The sequence below is a fragment of the Carcharhinus amblyrhynchos genome, chromosome 10, assembly GCF_965287045.1.
Source record: "Carcharhinus amblyrhynchos chromosome 10, sCarAmb.v2.hapA, whole genome shotgun sequence".
In the NCBI taxonomy this organism is placed as follows: Eukaryota; Metazoa; Chordata; class Chondrichthyes; order Carcharhiniformes; family Carcharhinidae; genus Carcharhinus; species Carcharhinus amblyrhynchos.
The window spans coordinates 24235030-24248259 of NC_137333.1; the positions used below are offsets into that span (position 1 = coordinate 24235030).

A 13230-nucleotide genomic window follows, 5' to 3' on the forward strand; every position below is an offset into this window, starting at 1 on the left:
GGACGGGTGGTGGGGGGAATGTGCCGACGGTGCACCACGCTGCTGGGCAGGGAACAGGCTGTACCCCATGCAGCAGAGGACAGCGTGTGCGGCAGCTGCTCCCACACCGCCAAGCGGGGGGGGGGGAGGGGAGGCTGTACCCCACTCTGTTGGGACGGGGGTGGGCTGGACGAGGGGAGGCTATGTCGCCGCTGCCCCACGCTGCCGCCACATTTCGCAGGAGCCGCCACTCGACGTCGCGGGTCAACGGTCGGTCAGAAATGACGCATTCGCCTAACCTCGAGCACATTTTCTTCATCGCGGTAGCTTGATGAAAAATGCCGGACGACCACAGGTGCCGGAAAAAACATAACAGAATAGCGGCATCAAATCATTGAAAACCCGCGGACAAAAAAAAGGAGACCCCCGACCCGCGAGGCCCGACCCAAAAACCCCGCTCCAAACTGAAAGGCCGGAGGCCTACACGCATGGTGCACGGCGCATGCGTATATACTCTTCCCCCTCCTCGCACAACATGGCGCCGCTGAGGCTAGAAACCTTTTTCTAAAATAAAATGAAAAAGACTCAGACGGCGGGGAGCCCTAAAAAAACCAGAGCCGCGCTCACCTGGCCACCGCCGACGATCGCGGAGCCCAGGAGCACGACCCCCCGCTCAACTCCCCCTCCCCCTGCAGAGCTGCGCGCGCCGCACACGCGCCTGCCGCTCCAACCGTTCAGATTCAAATTTTTCAAGAACCCCCAACACGCGGCCGGGAGCCAGGCGAACCCCGCGGGGCGGGCTTTGGGAGGGGGGGGGGGAAGGAAGGTAGCGCGTACCCCCCCCCCCATAGTCCACTGGACGGAGGGGGGGGCGGAAAGAAACACTTACACCACTCCCGCTGCTCCGCCTCCGGAGCTGCGCGGCCTAGGCCCACTCAGACATGTGGCTTTTTGTTCTGAAGCAATTCAGGAGGGGAGGGTTGGAATAGGATTTTGTTTTTTTCCCCAGGACCAACGCCGCCACCAACCGCCCAACCCAGAGGCCGGCCCGAAATGAGACACCGACCGAAGCAATGTGAAGAAGCAGCAAGCGAGCCATCGGCTCCGAGAGACAGAAGCCCTGAGACCCTCCCCTCCCCCCGCCTCTCCCAGGCTTTTGTGACCCAGTTCATGGAGGCGGCCCGACCCCCATCGCGCTAACTCCGCACCGACCACCGTCTCCCTCTCGCAAACCGGGCTGAAATCTAACTCAATGCGAAAAATATGTTTTCTAAAATGCCAGCGGGATACACTACTATAGTTAGCAGCGGCACCCAACTTGAGGGAGGGGGCGGAAAAAAAACCACACGCGCGAGTAACCGACGCACAAGACGAACAGCCAGGCCCCAGGCTGCAAGGAAAACCCGGAGAGGAGCGGCCCACGAAAGGAGAGAAAGCCGAAAGCGAGAGAGAATGGGGAGGGGAGGGGGAAAAAAAAAGAAAAACGAACCCCCCAACCGACCGGACGGGCCCACCGCACGCAAGCCCTTCCTTCACTCACACTCGGTGCGGCCGACGACCCGGCGCTGCAGCTCGGCTCCGGGGGCGGGGATGGGGGAAGAAGAAGAGGAGGAGGAGGGGGAAGAGAGAGAGAGAGAGAGAGAAGGAAAGCAGCCGGATGGTTTCTGGTCCACGGAGAGCAGCGAGAAGAGGTGAGTCCCTCCCGGGCCCCGCTGCTCACGGTGAGCTCCTCGAGGGAGCCGGAGCGCGGAGACGGTTGAAACTGCTGCGATTTCTCGAAAGTGGCGCGAATGCAGCACCATGTGGGTGAATGAAGGGCGGTTCCCGCTTCAACGTAAATATACTACACACAGGCTCATTAGCATGTGCCGAGTGTCAATCAGAGCCGCTGCTATGCCAACCGCGCAAAAAAACTATCTGCCTGCCTGCAAGTAGCCCCAACCAACTCCAAACTAACTTTAGTTTATTTCAACCTATTTATATTTTGCTTTAAATTTCTCCTTCCCTGTGAATCGGCAGCGACGATCAACGGTCATTAATTAATCCAGTTTATTGAATCGGACCCGTTACAGGAGAAATCGCAAATCGATCGGATTAATTGGGGGACAAAAACTCTTGTTTGCCTGCCGTTTGCGCTTTTATCTTTTAACCTCAGACACATTTTCGGTTAACTCAAACAAAAGTTCAACAATCGCCCGTGAGAGCGTAGGGGTAACTAGGGTAAATTTACTGGAGGTGACTTTAAAGAAACGCTGGTTGCCCTCGTGCTCTGAGTCCTCCCCCCCCCCACCAAATAAAACACATTTACACGTGCCCGCCTTTTTTTAAGGCACTGCCACAACATTGAAGGAACGTAAACATAAAAGTGTATATTTCAACTAAGCGAATGAAAATGTCAAGTTGGTTAATAACAATCTTAATGTAAAATTAATTGCATTCATGGAACACGATTAACATTTCTCTAGGATTATCAATGTACAAATAGACATTTTGTGAAGGCTCTGGAAATTAATAGCATTTAACACATTTCAAAAGAAAAGGCACTTATATATATTTTAGATGTACGGCACCGGCATTGAGTGATAATGAAAGGTAAAATATGCACCTTTTAATACTCAATGAATCACTGAACGTGCATGGTGATCATTACCAATTAGATGCTATTATCAATATATTTTGATTCTATGTTGAGCTGAAGTTACGTTTAAACTGGGAAACAATTCACCTGTTTTGGACAAGATTAAACAGCATTTTGATTCATCGTCCGTAGTATCATTCGTTGAACATTATCAACTATTGATGTCAGCAGGTAATAAGAAAATACCGTTTTTTCAATTTTTTCATCAGTTGAGCAAAGTGTCTTTACCATCTTGGTCCCAAGATATAATAACTAAAATCAAATTGCATAGTAACAAAGATTACATTTTTTACAGCAGCAGTATGACATTTTAATATTCAAACAGTGGCAAAAAAGATCATAAAATATCTACTCAAAGATAACAAAAAGTATTCAGAAACTATAATAAAGAACATCATACTTTCAAAATTACATGACTGATCAACTTTATTTTTTGAAGTGACAGAAAGATTAGACTGAAGTGTTGTCTAATATATTTCGGACTTTCAAAAGGTATTTGATAAGATACCACACAGTAGACTTCAATCTAAAGTTAGAGCGTGTGGAACAAGTAACAAAATCAAGGGAAGAGGTCAGGAATGGCCACTATCAAGTGACAGGAGATTGGGAAGGGTCACTGTCAAGTGAGAGGAATTTGGGAAGGCCGCCATTGAGTGAGAGGAAATCAGGAAAGGCCATCCTCAAGTAAAAGGATGCTGGGAAGTTTGGCCAAGTGTGAATTGTGGACACATGCTGCAGCTGCTTTACCTTATTCACTTCAACCGGGTCTGAGGAAAGAACCCACTGCCACAATGCACAATCAAAACAGAACAATCCACACTTAAGGCAAGAAAGAAAGGAGAGATTAGGAAATCTGGCATGTTGTATTCAGCCAATGATTGCTGCTGTTCTGGCAGTATCCAAAACAGCCAATCTGGCACATAAACCATCATTCCGATTGAAAGGCTACTAGTCCAGATTGTTATTGTTCTGGCAGTGAGCCCAGGGCCTCTTTGAGCACAAGCCCTGGTGTTTTGCACCTTGTGCACCCCCTCATTTGGGCGGACAGGATAGCAAGCTGGCTATATAACAAAGCAGAGAAAGGAGCTAAGAGTACTTACTCAGATTGGCAAAAAGTGGGAAATGATGTTCCACAAGGATATGACATGGCCACTGTTATTCACCATGTACGTAGAGAAATTGGATTGAGGAATTGGGAGAATACTTTCAAAATTTAAGGGTAACACCAAATAGATGGAATAGTTTATACTGATGAAGACCGTGAGAAAATTTAAGAGGATGTTAATAAATTTACAAAATAGGTGTATAATTTTCAGTCCAATTTCTGTTTAGGTAAATTGGAGGTGGTGCATTTCGGTACATAAAATAGGGAAGTAACATATCACTCATAAATTAAGAGTCTAAATGGGATAGAGAGTCAAAGGGCTCTGAGGGTACAAATCAGTAAAAGTTACAACACAGGTAAATAAGACCATTTAAAGCAAACCAAGCACTGGGATTTATTTCTAGAGGGATAGAGTTGTAAAGAGAATTTAAATTTACATTGAACCTTGGTTACACTGCATTTAGAGTACAATGTACTGTTCTGGTTTATAAAAAGAATGTAGCGACACTGGGAAAATGCAAAAAAGATCAACAAGGATGATATTGGAACTGAGAGGTTATACCTTCTTCAGTTCTCTGGCTGAAGGCAGGTGTGTCCTACGGTGCCACAACCTCCACCATGGGTCAGGCAAGGAGGCAGGATCTGAATCCACCCCATGCCAGAATCATAGAATCCCTACGGTCCATCGGTCTATCAAGGCTGTACCGATCACAGTCCCACCCAGACTCTATTCATGTGACCCCACCGACTTACTCTGCTAATCTCCTGACACAAAGATCAATTTAACAGGATCAATCAACCTAACCGACACATCTTTGGACTGTGGGAGGAAACCCACAAAGACACAGTGAGAGTGTGCAAACTCCACACAAACAGTGACCCAAGGCCAGAGTTGAACATGGGACACTGACGCTGTGAGGCAGCAGTGCTAACCACTGTGTCACCGTGCCGCCTGACCTGAATAAGGTTCGAAACTAGTTATACAATCATAGAATCCCTGCAGTGCAGAAGGAGCCATTCGGCCCATCAATTCTGCACCGACCAGAATCCCACTCAGGCCCTACTCCCATAATCCCACATATTTACCCTGATTTGATTTCATTTGATTTTATTATTGTCACATAAGAACATAAGAACATAAGAAATAGGAGCAGGAGTAGGCCATCTGGCCCTTCGAGCCTGCCCCGCCATTCAATAAGATCATGGCTGATCTGTCGTGGCTCAGTTCCACTTTCCCGCCCTCTCCCCATAACCCTTAATCCCCTCTCTTATCAAAAACCCATCAACCCGCTTCTTAAAAATATTTAGCGAGGCAGCCTCCACCACTTCAACGGGCAGAGAATTCCAGAGATTCACCACCCTTTGAGTGAAGAAGTTCCTCCTCAACTCCGTTCTGAACTGCCCCCCCTTTATCTTGAGGCTGTGCCCCCTAGTCCTACTGTCTTTTTTGAGCGGGAAGAGTCTTTCCACCTCTATCCTATCCATCCCATTCATCATCTTATACGTCTCAATGAGATCTCCCCTCATTCTTCTAAACTCTAACGAGTACAAGCCTAGTTTATTCAGCCTCTCCTCATAGCTCAACCCCCTCAACTCCGGTATCAGCCTAGTAAACCAGTGCAAAGTATTGTTTTGTGTGCACTATACAGACGAAGTACACCATTCTTAGAGAAGGAAACGAGAGACTGCAGAATGTAGTATTACAGTCATAGCTAGGATGTAGAGAAGGTCAGCTTAATGCGAGGTAAGTCCATTCAAAAGTTTGATGGCAGCAGGGAAGAAGCTGTTCTTGAGTCAGTACGTGACCTCAGAATTTTGTACCTTTTCCTGACAAAAGAAGTTAGAAGAGAGTATGTCGGGGATGCATGGAGTTCTTAATTATGCTGGGTGCTTTGCTGAGGCAGCGGGAAGTGTAGTCAGAGTCAGTGGATGGGAGACTGGTTTGCGTGATGGATTGGGCTACATTCACGACCTGTTATTAATCCCCCTGACACTAGAGTCAATTTAGCATGGCCAGTCAACCTAACCCACACATATTTGGGATCTTTGGATTTAATGGTTGCCATAAATCTGATCCACACCAACTGTCCTGCCAACTGAGTCAACCAGCCGTCCAAGCAGCCCGAGTTGTGGCAACATGAATTTCTACATTCATGTTGTACACTAGAGCTGTGTATACTGATAGTAGAGGCTCCAATTTTCTATCCATCATATGGCTGACCAGAATGTCTCCAATTCTTAACCTTAGGTTGGAAGGATTCACTACATATAAAAAAAAAGACTTAGAGAGGACTTCATAAAGACCTTTAAGGGAGATGTTTCCACTTATGAAGACAAACAAAACTAGGGGCTGTATAAGCAAGACTAAATAAATCCAATACAGAATTCAAGGAGAAATGTCTTTACATTAAAGAGTGGTTAGAATGTAGAACATGTTACTGCAAGGGGTAGTAAAGTGACTGACATAGATGCATTAAGCAGAAGTCAGATAAACACGTGGGGGAGAAATAAATAAAAGTAATGTTAATTACATTGGAGGAGGTGAAAGGAGGCTCAAGTAGACCTTAAAGACCTATGTGAACCTTTTTGATCTTTTTTCTTGCTCAACATTTTACGTAAGTAATAAAGGTAAAATGCTTACCCCATTGAAATCAGCCACATTGAGAACTAATAATAAGCCTATGAGAATTCTCTGTACAAGATTCTTTTTTGAAAATGTTGTCTAGGTTAGGGAGAAATGGAACATGGCATTATATTTTCACCAATAATCAGTAATTATACTTGGCATTACCAATATCTTTGCACATAAATGCACACCCACATATTCTTCATTTGTGACTTTTTTTAAAAACCTTTTTAAGATTAGTATTTCATAATCTTGCAGACACCATGATTTTCAGCAGTAATATTAAACATATGTGTTAAAACAAAGCTGCCATAAGAAAATGTATGAATATAGTTGAAACATTTTTATTGTTTTACTGCCTATCTTGGCCAACTGACATTTGTGCCCAGCTGTTAATGAAAAACAAATTAAGCAATAATGGATCCACAGGAGTACAATCAATTGTAATTGAAATTAAAACACTCAGTTCAAGTCCTCCAATCAAGCTGTCTGTTCTTAATTTACTATTTATTCCACAATGATAAGTTTACTACTCTTTTTCAGGTATAATCACAGCCTTACCTTAGGTGTTCTCTTGGGTACACTGATACACTCCACTAAGAGGTCTGAGCATCTTTTTGGGTATACTCATGCAAACCAATATCTAGCCAGATGATAGCATAACACAGGATTGTAATAATATTTCAATGATCTATGTTAGATACTTGTGTATTTCTTATATGTTCCATAAACACCTCTAAAATCTCTTGAAGGTAAACTGAGAAAATATTTGATAAGACAAGGTCAGTTATTAATTATTACACAGCTTCATTTTACAGCAAGTGAATGGATGGAGCAATAGTTGGGATTGGGATTAGTTCAATCAGTATAACTTGTCTAATTCATTAGTACAGATTAATCAACGTTCTAGTAATAAAGTAGCTCTGTTTACAACCATGTGTTCGAACCTTTGAATCTTTGTTTAGAAATCTGACTTTATGTCCCTGTCTATCTATTATGATAAAATTATTTCTAATAATGTCTTATTTCACTGTTTTCACAACCAGAACCAAATGTTGGCCGGTCCTCCACCAATTACTCTCATCTCGAGGCATCCCAGCACAATTTATTTCTATTTTTTGCATTCGTTCTTGAGATGTGAGCATTGCTGACAAGGGCAGCATTAATTGCCCATTCCTGATTGCCCTTGAGGGGGTGGTGGTGAGCTGCTACCTTGAACTGCATGCAGACTGTTACTGTTGCTGCTAATCCTATTCCTTGTCTGAGATCCAAAATAAAGTGACATAAGCAGCACCCATGCTGAACTGTTGTTTGACAAAAAGTGAAAATGAGATGTACTCAACTCAGAAGATGTAAAGATGACCTCCAAAGTAATGGCATGCACCTTCCAAGTAGAGAAAGCACATATTCAGAAGAAATCCTTCAAGCTAAGGTCTTTCACCTGAGCAAGGAAAAATAACTTAAATAATGTTTCGCCTGTCATTTGTTCAGGCCCCTCATTCCCACTTTCTTGATCTTGTTGGTGAGTTCCATGAAGTCTAAAAATCTGTGTCTGCACACAGTTAAGGTTCAAATCCGATAAAACAGCCCTTTGTGATCACTTGACATGTTACAATTAGAAACCCGCTTCTCCCATGAGAGTTTCCCACACACAGCCAAAAATGCTGACCTTAAAGGTAGACATCGATGGGTTGCTGCAGGCTTCTTGACAGGCTATCAATTCCAGCTCATTTAACCAGCCACCAGCTCCCAAAACCCACTCTTTTCCAGGTTAAACGTTCCTCCTTATTGTCCAGAATTCAAATTATGAATGTTGTCAGGTTTAAAATACAGTTTCCATACATGTGTGTTTATGCATGATGTGTGGTAAATAAGGTGAGTGAACCATAAGTGCAGATACTCACATGGAACTATAATATTGGAGTGATACCAGGGATCTGTGTCAAAGGTCAGGACTGGATACCAAATATTCCAAGAGACAAGGGCTGGAATCTTCCAAGCCCTCCTGCAGCAAGAAGCTCGGAACCCAGGAGAACCTAATTCAACAGGAGGCCTAAAACTAGTTTCCCAACAGCATTTGCAATTAAGGAAGGAATTTTTCCTCACAAATTCTAAGGGTGTGATCTTACAAAAGACCGAATGAATGAGAAAATGGCAGAGTTTCAGACCTGTTTTTTGAGTGAGTTTAAAAATGCAATCTTATAACACTGACACTTTTTTTTGGACAAAAGTGTGATTCTCACCAGAGGGCAGAACCTAAGCTCACCAGTGAAGTTGGCTGCACTGGGAGAACTCCAGCCATTCCCAACCACCCCTCCCCCTCCCTGTGGACATCACCCCACCTCAACATTTGCAGCTGTGTAACCCTTATGGCAATATTGATCGCCAACATAGCGTTATTGGGACCCTGCTGATGGGTACCCCTTTGTCAGCCCGCCCTGCATGCCCCTACTCCATGCCAGTCTCCTTACCCCACTCCCAATGGCGGTCACTCCTTGTGCTGGTCTCCCCTGCTAATCACTCTCTGTGTAGAGATGCCGGCGTTGGACTGGGGTAAACACAGTAAGAAGTCTCACAACACCAAGTTAAAGTCCAACCAATTTATTTGATAGTAATCCTACAAGCTTTCAGAAACAGTGTTCCTCCATCAGGAGGATGGAACACCGTATCACCGTAACATCAGAAGGAACACCCTATCCGAAAGCTTGTAGGATTACTATCAAATAAATTGGTTGGATTTAACCTGGTGTCGTGAGACTTCTTACTGTAATCACTCTCTGTGCCAGTTTAACTCCTCTCCTGCTGATCATCCTCTAAAGACCCCTACCAATCATCCCCCCCATGCATGCCCATCTCCACCCTCTCACCCCCTTCTGCAGAGCTCATCTCCCTTGCAGTAGTCCCCTCTTTCCTTCCCCACTTACAGATCTTCCCACCCTTGCAGAACTCCCCCCCACAGAACTCCTCTCATGCCTCCCCCCTTGCAGAGCTCCCACTTCCTTCCCCCACCTACAGAGTTGCCTTCTCCCCTGTAGAGCTCCCCCATTGCACCCTCTCACCTTGCAAAGCACCACACCCCTGTGGAGCTCCCTCTTTGCCCCCCTCAAATGCAGAGCTCCCTCCTCACCTTTTCAGGGCTACCTCCCTGGCCTCCTATCCCTCCTTGCCTCCTGCCCTGCGGAGCACCTTGCTCTTGCTTCCCGCCTGCTGAACTCCCCCAACCCTGCAGAGCTCCCCGCCCCTGCAGAGCTCCCCCTTGCCCCTCCCAATGTCATCTAGGACTTGCTAATGACATGCTAAACATGCCATTAATTAGCGATGGCAAAACAGAGCCTATACAACTGCATGAGGTGAAAAATTGAGTGTGAATCCAATTTTTGGTTTCTCACACAATCTTACCGGCTTGCTGCGTCAATCAACCAATGCAGTGAGCCAATAACATCACACTCCAAGTGCCATAAAAATCTGAAAACAGGACTGTTCCACACTGATTCTTGGGCAGGTTCAGCACTGCAATCATCTCACACTGGGAGCTAGGCACCACAAGTAGTGGGTGGAGTATAAGTACACCAGAGAAGCCAACATCTGTGCTTGGGCATCATTGCATAAGGTGCCCTGATCACAGGTGAACTAGAAGATTCATCCCACCTGTCCCTACCCCCTCACGGACATCAAACCCCTGACTCCACTATTCACCCTCATCATTGGTGATGGTGTCACCCCCACTGGTTGCCAGGGTATTGGGATTCTCCCATTTAGTCCTCTGACAAACCCATGGTATGTCCCCCCATCACAAACCCCCCTGCTGATCCACACCGCACCCCCCCCCCCCACCACACTTGCAGAGCTCCCCTCTGCATAAGGCCCTCCCACATATCATAGATCCATCCCCACTCTGGCCACACCCCAACCCAGGCCCCACTCCCTTGGCACTGCCGCAGCAAACTTAATGGTGCCCAACCAGGCACTTTCAGGATGCCAGCCAGGCACTGCCAGATTGACTGCCCGATGGACACTCCCCAGCCATGTTCTCCATCACCCAGGGGCTTGAATAGCCTCCAATCCCAAGTGTGGCCTAGCACCTGGTCGTTGCCACTTATTTTCAGTGGTACAAAGTCTTGCCAGCAAGGAAGAGAGCAGCCATGAGGGTGGAAGCAGCCATCCCAAATGCATAAAATACATTTATATTAAAGCAATTGTATGCTAATAGACTTTGCACCCTTTCTGAGTGCATTCCCACCAGCAGAACCAATCTGGGAAGATGCGAAACCAGTTCACATCTGGCGTGAACTGGACTTTTGGCAATGCACGCATTCTTCCTGGCAAGTCGTGCTGATCTACCAGCGCACAAGCCAGTAATTCGCACCTTACGTTCTTGGGACTTTAACACAGGTCAAGCTTCCCAGTAATCAATGTTTGTAAGCCCTGCTACATGTATTTGTATGTTATGCATGCATGTTAAAAGGCTAGCTCACCTGAATTAAGAGCCCCCTCCAAGCTAAGTTCTCTGCCAGCAAGAAATTCAAAAGTTTACATTTATGACTACGTATAAGTGATATGCACTTGTGCGAGGTAGATTATTCATGATTACCAATGAGTAGCCATGGCATTTTTCTCTTTGGCTAGCATCTGTAAATATCAGCCTATGCTCAAGACCAGGTGGTGGTAGTACAAATTGTGTGGGGATGACCAAGGGAGGAAGGAAGGCAGGCAGACTTAACAGGATTGGTGGAACAGTGGCTGGACCAGGTGAAAGGAATAGCAGAAAAGGGTGGAGCAGTGGACGGATAAGACAGACAAGGTTGGTGAGGTTGTCTGCAGAAGATAGTGCAGGTTGTCCATTGTCAAAAGAGGCAGGCTTACGTGCTGAAGTGGGTATTGGTCATGCTTTTAGTTGTGGAAGGAGCTGCTTGGGTGGAGATGAAGGCAGAGAAAACATCAAAAGTATGATGCCGTGAATGTCGAGCTTTGGGTTCTGAGGGTTAAGATTAAGATACTTGGAAGCCGAGGGTAAGGTCATGGTGACGGTGACAGGGGGAGAGGAGGAACTGGGAAGGTGGCAGTGGCAGGGTCACGGTCAGGTACCATATGGTATCATGGGGTCAGTCAAGGAAAGTCGGATTAACAGGGGCTTCAGGGACAGAAGGGGTCAGAGTCAGAATGTGTATCTGCTCTTGGATGGTTAAGGGCTTAATAAGGAAAGCAGAGATTGAGGCACAAAGCAATGTAAGGTCAAGGGTAACGGAGGAAGGTACAAGGTGAAAAGGAGCATATGAAGGTATTGGTGAGGAAGATGATGGGAGCTTTTTGGGTGAGTAGAATGGGCTGGATCTTCACCAATATAAGACGCACATCACTGTTTTACTTGCTATATCACAATGCAGTCCCACGGTGAGAGCCAGGACTCAATGGGATGAGTGTCTTCAGCAATGGCTAGAGTTACTGGTATACTTAGTCTGCCAACTAAAGGAGCACCCTGATAACCACTAGTCAACTTGGTACAGGGCCATGCTTAGGTGTGTTCTTATCTCTATGGTCAAAGCCCCAAGACAGCTGCATTCCTCCTAACTCATGGGTCTCATTGCAGCATAATTCCAGGGAAGTCTGGAGCAATGATGGAGTTTGATCGGAAGGCAATCTCCTGTTGACTGAGGCAGGGACATCCAAAATGACAGAGGAAAGCGGAGCTCCACATGTCCCAGGTGAGGGATGTTCCCAATCTGCCAGTTAGAGTCTGGAGGCACGTGGATAGATAATAATGGTGGACAAGGAGGTGAATGTTATGTCTCCAATACCAAGTGCAAAGTTTATTAAAAGTGTCAAGAGTTTTGGAGGGTATCTAAATACTGTTTGAGTAAGGGTGCACATTATTTTAATGACCCCAATTCAGTGACATATATCCATGCACATGGATGTCTGAATGAGAGGAGCACTCATCTGTGGTCCTCCAATATAGGCTGGAGAGTGGTAATGGAGAGGGTTTGCAGGGGTAGATTGATGTTAGGTACCAGCCTCACGTTAACGGAATTAGTCAGGAATAGAGGGAAAATTTCAAAGTGTGATGACTACATGGGTCACAGTGTTGACAAAGCACCTCATGCATACCGGATAAATATTGAAGGCAACATTGCTGCTTTGCTAGCAATGGTAAAACTGACAAGGAACTGGCACAGAATGGCCTAGTGCCAGGAACAGTAAAGCCAAAGTAATAAGAAGCAGCAGCTGCAGAAGCCACTCTCATCATCTCTGTCCTAAACTGTCTAACACAGTAAGAAGACTCACAACACCAGGTTAAAGTCCAACCAGTTTAAACTGGCTGGACTTTAACCTGGTGTTGTGAGACTTCTTACTGTGTTTACTCCAGTCCAATGCCAGCATCTCTACATCTAAACTGTCTACCCATTATCCTCAGACTGTGACCCCTGGTTCTGGACACCTCCATCATCTGGAATGTCCTCCTTGCATCTATACTGTCTAGTTCTGTTAGAATTTTATAGGTTTCTATGAGATTCCCTCTCATTCTTATGAACTTCAATGAATACAATCCTAACTGACTCAATCTCCCCTCATACATCAGTTCTGCCATCCCAAGAATCAGTCTGATAAACCTTTTATGCAATCCCTCTCGAACAATAACATCCTGCTGCAGATAAGGAGTCCAAAACTGCACACAGTATTTCAGGTCTGGCCTCATCCAGACCCTGCATAACTCTATACTTGAATCCTCTTGCTATGAAGGCCAACATACCATTTGACTTTTTTACTGCCTGCTGCACCTGAGTGACTAATGAACGAGATACCCCAGGTCTCACTGCTCGTTTCCCTCACCTAGTTTATGGTCAATCAGATAGTAATCTGCCTTCCCATTTTTGCTACCAAAGT

At 45.7% G+C, this 13230-nt stretch overlaps 1 protein-coding gene and 1 long non-coding RNA gene across 2 annotated transcripts in view; one reads left to right on the top strand and one right to left on the bottom strand.

The window, feature by feature from the left end:
• Positions 1-1579, bottom strand: part of LOC145349550 (uncharacterized) — a 59913-nt gene extending 58334 nt beyond the window's left edge. The window contains exon 1 of the long non-coding RNA XR_013888086.1: positions 1520-1579. This is a non-coding gene — a long non-coding RNA (uncharacterized LOC145349550). The remainder of the gene's footprint in view (positions 1-1519) is intronic.
• Positions 852-13230, top strand: part of LOC145349549 (uncharacterized) — a 56424-nt gene continuing 44045 nt past the window's right edge. Inside the window, exon 1 of the mRNA XM_080198139.1 lies at positions 852-1670. Coding sequence (XP_080054265.1) covers positions 1243-1670 — 428 coding nt within the window. The 5' untranslated portion in view covers positions 852-1242. The remainder of the gene's footprint in view (positions 1671-13230) is intronic.